General features: G+C 43.0%; 1 protein-coding gene across 1 annotated transcript; it reads right to left on the bottom strand.

The window, feature by feature from the left end:
* Positions 1 to 1625: 1625 nt before the first annotated feature.
* On the bottom strand, positions 1626 to 10539 carry LOC143297129 (uncharacterized). The gene is made up of 7 exons (XM_076609303.1): positions 10502 to 10539; positions 8667 to 8674; positions 8323 to 8330; positions 8065 to 8194; positions 4159 to 4352; positions 3584 to 3672; positions 1626 to 1662 (listed from the first exon to the last, which is right to left on the bottom strand). Exons 1-7 carry the CDS (start codon positions 10537 to 10539, stop codon positions 1626 to 1628), a joined length of 504 nt encoding a protein of 167 aa, XP_076465418.1.
* Positions 10540 to 12239: the final 1700 nt, after the last annotated feature.

Consider the following 12239-nt stretch of genomic DNA (forward strand, 5'->3'; position numbering starts at 1 on the left):
GCATGAATGTAGTGTTTTGAAACCGACCATCGTGCCTATAACAGTGAGAAGTCAACACGAATGACAGGAGAAAAGAGAGGCGAAGGCCAAAATCTCAGTGGCTGACCTGGCTCTTCATTCAAGGGAAGCAACCCATAAACGGTTTCTATTGCGTTAGTGAATGGGGAGTTTTTCCCCGTGAATCGTTTCCTTCCCTGTCTGTGTAAGCCTCCCCTACAAACAGGCGAGTCCATCCGATTGACCGAAGTATACAGGATGCGAGAACACAGCTGTTACTGTCATAACGTTAAAACACCTTCTTTATTGATTTATCAATTTGTGTGTGTGTGTGTGTGTGTGTGTGTGTGTGTGTGTGTGTGTGTGTCACTTTGTTCTCTCTCTTTGAGGGCTGGATTTAAAAAAAGCAGCTGTGCTTTCTCCACTACCCTCGTGAAAAAAAAATTCGTTTCGTTTCGTTTCCTCTCTGTCTCTCTCTGTCTCTCTCTCTCTTCTGGCCGTCGACGGGTAAGGACGTGTTTCCAGGAGCTCCGCAATTCCGACGGATTTGAGGTGTAATACAGTGATTTTAGCTTAAAAAAAAAAAGACCTAGGTGTGTGTGGTGATCTATTCGGGCTGTGTGAAGGATCACCCGATTCTATTCAGTGGTGTGCCAGGGTTTTTTTTCCGATTTAAAAGGGAAAAAAAAAAGCAAATATCTTAGTTAAATTCTTTTGCCACACTCCACGCTGTGCTACGTGTGACGCTCCAGTGCTCTCGGTAACTAGGACAACAGACAGTGCGGATCAGCCTCCACTAGACACTTCCTGAGAGAGTTGAGCTCAACATGTAGTGTGCCTGTCTGAACCTCGGCAGACAGGCAGTTCACAATGGGTTAGTGTGTGTTTGTGCGAGTGTGCTTAGAGATGCCAAAGGCTCAGTTAAACCTCCCCCATCCCATGTGTACATAGCACCACTTCACCAAAGGACAATGGAACTGAGTGAGGACCAAGGCCCTGAAGAGGCCACCTACTCCAGTGAATCTCAACCAATCGAAATGACCACCAAATCAGACTTTATCCAGAGGACTTACACTTGCTCACTGGCTGAAATTTTTGCATGGTCAGACCTCTTAGTGCACAGATTCCAGTGCTTAGGGAACACAGACAAAAACATCATAATCACTGAAAAATACTTTGACCAGAACGACAAACTGCTAGATAAACCTGTAAAAACCCACTGCAGAAGATACGACGCGGCCATTCCAGTCTATTCCAGAAAACATTTTAAAAAATAACATTACGTGCCTTTTTCAACAAACAAAAGGACATCACAATCACACTGTACCTGAAGAACAAGACAAACAGTGGAACGATACTGGTGCAGGGCAGAGGATGTCCGGAGTGGGCAGATAAAGAATTCCCGATCTTAGAGACAATAGTTAAAGACATGGTGGCATCGCCCGAAGGTCTGTGGCGTGAATCATTATTATCGGTGCCAATGCACTTGTGTGATGATGCCCCCACAGCGGAGCCACCACAGGCGGAAGACACACCCAGTGACAGCACAGATGTCAAACTGCCCCACAGAGGCAGTCCCACTAACAAGAGAAGGAAGCAGCGTCGCCAAGTCACAGTGTCTTCCCCCGTTAGTGGCCGAACCCGCACTCGTACCACACCAACTGCCTGTGTCACTCCATCAGTGTTAAACAGACTGACGCAACTGCAGCTAGAACTTCAGGAACTTTCAAACACCCAAACCAACTTCCAGAGCCAGGTCTTATGCATCAGCGAAGACATAAAAACATCTACAAAAAAACGAACTTCGACCAATTATAAAAGACAAACATGAAGAATTGAAACAACACATAGAATCTTTAGAAACACGTTTAGCTAATGTTGAAAAACAAAATGTACAATTAATGAAGGAAAACCAGTCACTCAAAACACAAATGGGGACAATGCAAGAAACCATCAAAAAGATGAAACCAAAACCAACCACTAACACAGACACCCAGACACTCCCCATTGAAGCCACAGCTCAACAGGTCAAACCACACTCGAAGCCCTCTCAGACAATGCAGACAAACACTGAAAATGAAATTGTGAAGGAAAACACACAATCCACTACCCACATCACACCTACAACCCCCACAGATGCACACCAACCACCCACAGAAACCAGCCAGACAAACCCAGCCCCAATTCCAGCCCACATTCAAGACACTTCCCTTAATTACAACATCACTACAGCTAACAGTTTCTCAGTGTTGAGGGAAGACACATCTGAGGACGCATCCACCAACCACAACACAAATACCCAAGTAGACCCAAAATCAAAACACACAACAAAGTGAGTATGTTTTAACCCGGTGTTCGGTTGTCTGTGTGAGTGTGTGTGTCTGTGTGTCTCTGTGTGTGTGTCTGTGTGTTCGTGGTAAAGCATTTTCTCTGCAAATACTTTGTCAGTCGACACCAAATTAGGCATAAAAATAGGAAAAATTCAGTTCTTTTTAGTCATCTTGTTTAAAACAATATTGCACCTCTGGGATGGGCACAAAAAAATAAAAAATGAAGCCTAATTATATGCAAACTGCATTTACTGTTATATTTATATTTTTTGTATTCTCTAAACTTGGCACTTTGATCTGATATTCTGACCCAACAACAAGAGCAGTCATAATTATCATTTTTTGTTCAAACAGGAACTTCTTTTGCTAAGCATGGAAGTTTTATTTATTTTGCAAACGTTTTGGTGCAGATAGTAAAAAAGGGAAATTACTCTAATTAATGCTAGGGGACTTAATTTGCTTTAAACTGATCTTTCTCATCTTAAACATTACATTTTGAAACAAGAGAGGCAAGGCCTTCAAGACTCACTTGTGATGCACTTTTTTTAAAAATCCAAGCTTTTTATGTATTGAGTATAATTTCAAAATGTAATGTTTAAGATGAGAAAGATCAGTTTAAAGCAAACTAAGTTCCTCCAGCAGAGTAATTTCCCTTGTTTTACTGTCTGCACCAAAACGTTTGCAATAAACAAAACTTCCATGCTTAGCAAAAGAAGTTCCTGTTTGAACAAAAAATGATAATAATGACAGATCTTTTGTTGGGTCGAATATCAGATCAAAGTGCCAAGTTTAGAGAATACAAAAAATATAAATATAACAGTAAATGCATTATACTCAATACATAAAAAGCTTGGATTTTTTAAAAGTGTATCACAAGTGAGTCTTGAAGGCCTTGTTTATTTTTTTGAGCCCATCCCAGAGGTGCTATATTGTTTTAAACAAGATGACTAAAAAGAACTGAATTTTTCCTATTTTTATGTCTAATTTGGTGTCAACTGACAAAGCATTTGTAGAGAAAATGTTAAAGTTTACCACACACACACACACACTGACAACCGAACACCGGGTTGAAACATAGACTAATTTTGTTTACACAAGTGAGTCAACAAACAAAAAAAGTGACACAAGAAAAAAGGACGCGGAAGAACCCAGCAGGCAGGCCACAAAACAAGTCTACGTACCGACGCGTCCCGACCGTCACTGGCCAAAGGGAAGAAGTTGCGACACAGCAGAACATACAGCAGCACACAGCCCACACATCCGCCGCCATGGCGTACTGAGTGCGGTACCCCAGCATGACTTCCGGGGCCCTGTAGCTGGGGATTCCCATTGTCCGGCGGTACGTCTGGAAACGAAACACACAGCGCGCGCACACACACACACACACACACACACTGCTGTATAGCTGCAACTTTGCTGCCATTTCTTCTCATGACACACACAATGGTGTGGAAAAATTACATGTGCTGTACCGTTATGTTTCTCTGGTGTATTTCTAATGTATACATAATGCTGTGTTCAGCAAGGTTTCTGTTGTACATCTCAAACGCACACACAATTAGATACACCTTATTTTAACCCACAGACAATAATATGATTATGCAACAAGGTTACTTCAGAAAAGCTAATACACTTGCTTCGGTAAATCTCAGACACAAGTACACAAGTCTTCAGGAAAGCTCATACACACTTACATGCTTCGGTATATCTCAAACACAGAGAGAGAGAGAGAGAGCAAGGTTTCTCTGGATCATCTCAAGCACACAATGCCACACAACAGATATGTTTCTTCATCAACGTCTAACGAGAAATACCAGACAGGCAGACTTACCAGGGGGGTGTTCTCACTGGGGAGTTTCTGTGACAGCCCAAAGTCACACACTTTCAGACTGCCCGGGTCCTCCGACGCCATGAGGAAATTGTTGGGCTTGACGTCTCCATGAAGGATTCCTTTACTGCCCAGGTATTCAAAGGCCGCCAGCATCCGAGCAGCCAGCACCTTAAATACTCTCAAGTCCACTCCCCCTGGATGCAGAGTGTGCACCCACTTCTCCAGATTACACTGCATTCGGTCAAAGACCAGACAGTGTCGGTCTTGGTCTTTGTATATGGCGTGGAAATGGACTGCTCACAGAACACACACACACACACACACACACACACACACACACACACGCACGCACGCACGCACACACACACAATCGTCTGTTCATAAACACGCATGGAAAACAGGCGAAAGTGTCTTCTCCCTGTGTCTCGTCTCGTCTCGTCTCTTCCTCCATCTCTCACACATCCAACCATCCAAAAACCAGTACTACATCAGGTGTTGTGTGTGTGTGTGTGTGTGTGTGTGTGTGTCATAAGAAAAGAACTCAGTTGACTCGATCACCACCCTACCCCCACCCACACACGTCACTCACACGGAAGAAAGACATGGGTGTTGACAGAGTTTGCTTTCTCAATGGGGTGTCACTGCTTTCTCAATGGGGTCACTGCTGCTTTCTCAATGGTGTCACTGCTGCTTTCTCAATGGGGTCACTGCTTTCTCAATGGGGTGTCACTGCTTTCTCAATGGTGTCACTGCTTTCTCAATGGGGTGTCACTGCTTTCTCAATGGGGTGTCACTGCTTTCTGTATGGTGTCACTGCTTTCTCAATAATGGTGTCACTGCTTTCTGTATGGTGTCACTGCTTTCTCAATAATGGTGTCACTGCTTTCTCAATGGTGTCACTGCTTTCTCAATGGTGTCACTGCTTTCTCAATGGGGTGTCACTGCTTTCTGTATGGTGTCACTGCTTTCTCAATGGTGGTGTCACTGCTTTCTCAATGGGGTCACTGCTTTCTCAATAATGGTGTCACTGCTTTCTGTATGGTGTCACTGCTTTCTCAATGGGGTGTCACTGCTTTCTCAATGGGGTCACTGCTTTCTCAATAATGGTGTCACTACTTTCTCAATGGGGTCACTGCTTTCTCAATAATGGTGTCACTGCTTTCTCAATGGGGTGTCACTGCTTTCTCAATGGGGTCACTGCTTTCTCAATAATGGTGTCACTGCTTTCTCAATGGTGTCACTGCTTTCTCAATGGTGGTGTCACTGCTTTCTCAATGGGTGTCACTGCTTTCTCAATGGTGTCACTGCTTTCTCAATGGTGTCACTGCTTTCTCAATGGGGTCACTGCTTTCTCAATAATGGTGTCACTGCTTTCTCAATGGGGTCACTGCTTTCTCAATAATGGTGTGTCACTGCTTTCTCAATGGGGTCACTGCTGCTTTCACAATGGGGTCACTGCTTTCTCAATGGGGTCACTGCTGCTTTCTCAATGGGGTCACTGCTTTCTCAATGGTGTGTCACTGCGTTCTCAATGGGGTGTCACTGCTTTCTCAATGGGGTCACTGCTTTCTCAATAATGGTGTCACTGCTTTCTCAATGGGGTCACTGCTTTCTCAATAATGGCGTCACTGCTTTCTCAATAATAGTGTCACTGCTTTCTCAATGGTGTCACTGCTACTTTCTCAATGGGGTCACTGCTTTCTCAATGGTGTGTCACTGCTTTCTCAATGGGGTCACTGCTGCTTTCTCAATGGGGTCACTGCTTTCTCAATGGGGTCACTGCTTTCTCAATAATGGTGTCACTACTTTCTCAATGGGGTCACTGCTTTCTCAATGGGGTCACTGCTTTCTCAATGGGGTCACTGCTTTCTCAATAATGGTGTCACTGCTTTCTCAATGGGGTCACTGCTTTCTCAATAATGGTGTCACTGCTTTCTCAATGGGGTCACTGCTTTCTCAATAATGGTGTCACTGCTTTCTCAATGGTGTCACTACTTTCTCAATGGGGTGTCACTGCTTTCTCAATGGTGTCACTGCTTTCTCAATGGGGGGTCACTGCTTTCTCAATGGTGTCACTGCTTTCTCAATGGTGTCACTGCTTTCTCAATAATGGTGTCACTGCTTTCTCAATAATGGGGTCACTGCTTTCTCAATGGTGGTGTCACTGCTTTCTCAATGGGGTCACTGCTTTCTCAATGGTGGTGTCACTGCTTTCTCAATGGTGTCACTGCTTTCTCAATGGTGTCACTGCTTTTTCAATAATGGGGTCACTGCTTCCTCAATGGTGGTGTCACTGCTTTCTCAATAATGGTGTCGATGTCACTGCTTTCTCAATAATGGTGTCACTGCTTTCTCAATGGTGTCACTGCTTTCTCAATGGTGTCACTGCTTTCTCAATAATGGTGTCACTGCTTTCTCAATGGTGTCACTGCTTTCTCAATGGGGTCACTGCTGCTTTCTCAATGGTGTCACTGCTTTCTCAATGGTGTCACTGCTTTCTCAATGGTGTCACTGCTTTCTCAATAATGGTGTCACTGCTTTCTCAATGGTGTCACTGCGTTCTCAATAATGGTGTCACTGCTTTCTCAATGGTGTCACTGCTTTCTCAATAATGGTGTCACTGCTTTCTCAATGGTGTCACTGCTTTCTCAATAATGGTGTCACTGCTTTCTCAATGGTGTCACTGCTTTCTCAATGGTGTCACTGCTTTCTCAATGGTGTCACTGCTTTCTCAATAATGGTGTCACTGCTTTCTCAATGGTGTCACTGCTTTCTCAATGGTGTCACTGCTTTCTCAATAATGGTGTCACTGCTTTCTCAATAATGGTGTCACTGCTTTCTCAATGGTGGTGTCACTGCTTTCTCAATGGTGTCACTGCTTTCTGAATGGTGGTGTCACTGCTTTCTGAATGGGGTGTCACTGCTTTCTCAATGGCAGTGTCACTGCTTTCTCAATGGTAGTGTCACTGCTTTCTCAATGGGGTGTTACTGCTTTCTCAATGGTGTCACTGCTTTCTCAATAATGGTGTCACTGCTTTCTCAATGGGGTGTCACTGCTTTCTCAATGGTGTCACTGCTTTCTCAATGGGGTGTCACTGCTTTCTCAATGGGGTGTCACTGCTTTCTCAATAATGGTGTCACTGCTTTCTCAATAATGGTGTCACTGCTTTCTCAATGGTGTCACTGCTTTCTCAATGGGGTGTCACTGCTTTCTCAATTATGGTGTCACTGCTTTCTCAATAATGGTGTCACTGCTTTCTCAATAATGGTGTCACTGCTTTCTCAATGGTGTCACTGCTTTCTCAATGGGGTCACTGCTTTCATTCACTTGAAATCCACAATACATTACACTACATCTGCGAGGCACATGCTTGACCTGCAGCATAACCAAACGCGCTTGTCAGGCCTTGAGTGCATGCATGGATGACTTGTGGAATTCTTCTTCAACAGAAATTTTGCCAGAGGACAACACATATTGCCATCTGTGCTGAGTGCGTGCTGCACGTGGGATCTCGGTTTTTCGTCTCATCTGACTGATTTTCCAGATTTATCGGGGTTTTTTTGTTTTGTTTTTTTAATTTATTTATCTATGTATTTATTTTATTTTCATTATTATTTTTAAAAAAATATATTATTGATTTAGTTTTTATTTCTTTTTTTTCCCTCAAGGCCTAACACAGCGCGTTGGGTTACGCTGCTGGTCAGGCATCTGCTTGGCAGATGTGGTGTAGCGTATATGGATTTGTCCGAACGCAGTGACGCCTCCTTGAGCAACTGAAACTGAAACTGAAACAGTCAAATTTGGGAAAAAGGTCGAGACTAAGATTCGAACCCAGACTTTCATGGACACTGTATTGACAGACAATCACCATAACCGTTCTGACGGTCATGAGATAAGGGACCTACCCACGAAGCCGTGGACGTCGCCCCTGTTGAGGAAGGTCAGCAGATTCATCTCCTTCCTGGACCCCTGCAGGTCACTGACGCACTTCACCGCCCTCATCCTCCCCGTGGCCTTGTGTCTCATCTGGTACACCTGCAACACAGCAACACCCACTGGTCACGCACTTTTTTTGGTTTATTTTGTCACGGGCACTTGTACACCTGCAACACAGCAACACCCACTGGTCACGCACTTTTTTTGGTTTATTTTGTCACGGGCACTTGCACACCTGCAACACAGCAACACCCACTGGTCACACACTTTTTTTTGGTTTATTTTGTCACGGGCACTTGTACACCTGCAACACAGCAACACCCACTGGTCACACACTTTTTTTTGGTTTATTTTGTCACGGGCACTTGTACACCTGCAACACAGCAACACCCACTGGTCACACACTTGTTTTTGGTTTATTTTGTCACGGGCACTTGTACACCTGCAACACAGCAACACCCACTGGTCACGCACTTTTTTTTGGTTTATTTTGTCACGGGCACTTGTACACCTGCAACACAGCAACACCCACTGGTCACGCACTTTTTTTGGTTTATTTTGTCACGGGCACTTGTACACCTGCAACACAGCAACACCCACTGGTCACACACTTTTTTTTGGTTTATTTTGTCACGGGCACTTGTACACCCACAACACAGCAACACCCGTTGTTCACATACTTGTTTTTTTTGTTGTTGTTTTTTTGGGGGGGTTGTCACGGGTGCCAGTACACCTGCAACACAGCAGTCTGGGTAGGATTTTTTTTTTGTTTTGTTTTTTTTTGTTTTTTTGGACTGTGTGTTGTGAAAACTTCATTTGCTTCTTAACAGTGTGCTTTTATCTTCAGGCTCCTTGGCTGGAGATACTCTCGTTTTCCGCGGAAATAATGACAGCTGTATTTCACTGGATTATTGAATGGCCTACGCAGCACTGATGTCAGAAATATGATAGTTGATAATGACAACAACAACAACATATCAATTATCCACACTCATAGTTTTCCGCGGAAAATAATGGCAGCTATATTTCCCTGGATTATTGTATAGCTTACGCAGCACTGATGTTAGAAATATGATAGTTAATGATAATAGCAATAACGACAACAATAACAACATTAATGATAATCATCATCATTCACACGTGTGAAATGAGAGTGGGTGTAAGCATGTTAGGCGAGGTGGTGTGTGAGTGTAGCCTATAACTTTTTTCAAATTTAGTTGCTGTTTTTGTTTTTTTCTTCATCTTCATGTTCACCTCCATGTTTTCTTCTTCTGTAAAATTGATTTAGTTTGTGAGCAAGGACAGGAATGTTGGGATGCTTGTCAATTTGGGGCAATCGGGTTTTCTGTACTTGAATTTTTGTGTTGTCTGCGTCGTGTGTAAGAAAATAAGTTCAATATTCTTGAGTGGACTGTTTCTGTCTGCGGGCGTTTGCTGTTTTGCGAGAGAGCGCTTTCTGCATCGGTGGGTTTTGTTGTTGTTTTTGTCTTGGGTGGGTTTTGTTGTTTGTTTTTTTCACTGTGTGTTTGGAGAGTTTGGGAAGGTCTCTGCCACGTTACACATTCCCTAAACACCCTCCACAGCAAAACAACAGTCAAGTCTTTTCTCTTTTTTCTCTTGAACTGACTTACTTGATCAGATCTTACTTTCACAAAACCTGCAGCGTAGCTCCAGAATCAGAGACCGACCTCAATAACATCAAACACGTTTTCCTTTCCCGTGTCTTTGTCGCTCACTTTGACTGTGTGTGCATCCCTTCCCTTTGTTGTCGCTCGCTTTTGACTGATTGTGCGCACACATGGACGCACAAACAAACACACGTGTTGACAGAAACACGTGGGCATACAAACACACCACATGTCAAATCCCCCCCCCCCCACCCCACCCCATCCCCCCTCCTCCAAAATGTTAACATTTCCAAGCAAAGGAAAAGGTGACATTTTATGCACATGTAGACATTTCAACCAATTAGAGTTGTGATTTAAAAAAAAAAAATTTTCTTTTTTTTTTCCTTTTCATCCATTTGTTTACCCCCTTTCCCACGTTTGAACAGTGATGGGAGATGTGGAGGATGGGGACAGTCATGAACTGTGTATTCATGCCGAGCAGGCATGCAGTCACTGATGGATGTGTTCACCAATGACCTATGAACTGTACACTAATGACCTATGAACTGTACACCAATGACCTATGAACTGTTCACCAGTGACATAGAAAACACGGTGAATGCTGTTTACGAATAGTAAGGGCAGATTCAGCACGGAAAAAAAGTACAACTTCTCAGCGTATGAATGGCTTTACGAAAATCGCATCGACCTCTTTAAACTTTTTGAAATATTTAGCGTACTATATTCATATAGTACAAATACACGTGCGTGCGTTCTGCTCGCCACCCCCCAGCCATACCCCCAGTACATCCCACCACCACCACCAACACCCGCCATCTTTCCTCACGTTAAAACATCCACCAGATATCACCGTTATGTAATAGTACATTAATTTGGAAGATGTTTTATGAGTGGGGTTTTTTTTTACCATATGCATTCACTCAAAGGAACTGATTGAGAAAAGGAATGTTCCATACCCCTTGAAATTGTTTCAACTGACTAAGCTTTTATTTCTCCTTCCAGCAAAAGTACATGCTTCCTTCCCCGCACCCACTCCCCCCCCCCCCCCCCCCCCCCCCCCGCAATGGATCATTCTTTATTCATTTCGGGCCTTAAAACAAAAGATTCATACAGTACTGCTGGGTCCTGCTGAATATCTAAAACTAACCAAAAATACCAGTCCTATAACTCAGCCGCCCCATTTTTTTCTTAATTCTTTTAAACTTTGGTTTTCCTCCCTGAATACATTTGTTTTGGTTTCTATGAATATATCCTGCTTTTTCTTGTTTTCCTTGTTTTTATTTCTACCTTGTAATATCAAACAATTGTGAGTTGTGAAAAACAAGGAAATATACAATTTTGACATGTACTCTATACTCAAAAACCAAATCAAAGGTAAAAAAAACAAAACATTACCGTCCCATATCCTCCTCGTTTTATTAACTTCACCGTGTCGTAGTGTTGGTGAAGCGACGTTTTCACTGCTGTAGCTGGACCCATTGTTGGTGGAACGCTGTTTGTGACTGACCGGTTTTGTCCACAGAAGACAACTTCTATACAGGTGTTTACTTCCAATTCCGTGCCTTCGTTTGATTGGTCACTTTACTTCCATGCTTTCTGACCCTTTTGTCGACTAATATCCCGGCAGGCATTGGGAGTGGGGAGGGTGGTGGTGGTGAGTAGCTGTTTGATATCTCTGTGTATCGGCTTAAAGAAAAGGAGACAGGGCCAGATGGTGTGTCAACATTGAGTTATCCCGGGGTGGTGATTGCCACTTGACATCCTTAGCTGGGAGGTTTATTACACGGCTATTCAACTTGGTACACACTTAAAGTTAATCTGATTACAGATTCTTTTGTCTGTCTGTCTCTCGCTTTCTTTTCTCTGTCTCTCTTGCTTTCATTTTACTTTTCTTTCTTATGTTTACCCTTTTCCTTCTTTGTTCTGTTTGTCTCTACCTGTTTTCTTTCTGTCTGTCTGTCTGTCTGTCCCCTCTCTCTCTCTCTCTCTCTCTCTCTCTCTCTCCAACCTTTTTCATTGTCCTGAATTTCGTCACACGTGACTTGAAGATTTTGAATGCCCGGGAATGAACTAATACTGAGCTGCTTCTGCTTTGTTTACCACAGCAATGCTTTGGTTTTATCTAAAGATACATGTCTTGAAGTAATGTTTACAGGACTGAGTTCTGTAGATTAACTGACAAACAGTTAGTATTGATTTATGGACAGTCATTGTTTATGTACTGATTGCAAGCTATCAGACAAGTTCAAACAAGAGATTACAAATGTAAACAAAAAATGTGACACTCGTGGTAGCCAGAACTAAACGACGCCACTCAATCGACTGTGGAATAAGCATGATTACTTCTGCCTTTCTTCTTTAAAAAAAATCTACATTAATTATTTCTTTATTTCCATATGTCTGTCTCTCTATCTATGTGTCTGTCTTATCTTTCTTTCGCTTTTTTCTCTTTTTTTTCTGTTCCCTTTCATTTTTCTTTTTTACTTACTTTCTTGGTCTATCAGTCTTTCTTTCTT

The sequence above is a fragment of the Babylonia areolata genome, chromosome 22 (genome assembly GCF_041734735.1).
Source record: "Babylonia areolata isolate BAREFJ2019XMU chromosome 22, ASM4173473v1, whole genome shotgun sequence".
NCBI lineage: Eukaryota > Metazoa > Mollusca > Gastropoda > Neogastropoda > Buccinidae > Babylonia > Babylonia areolata.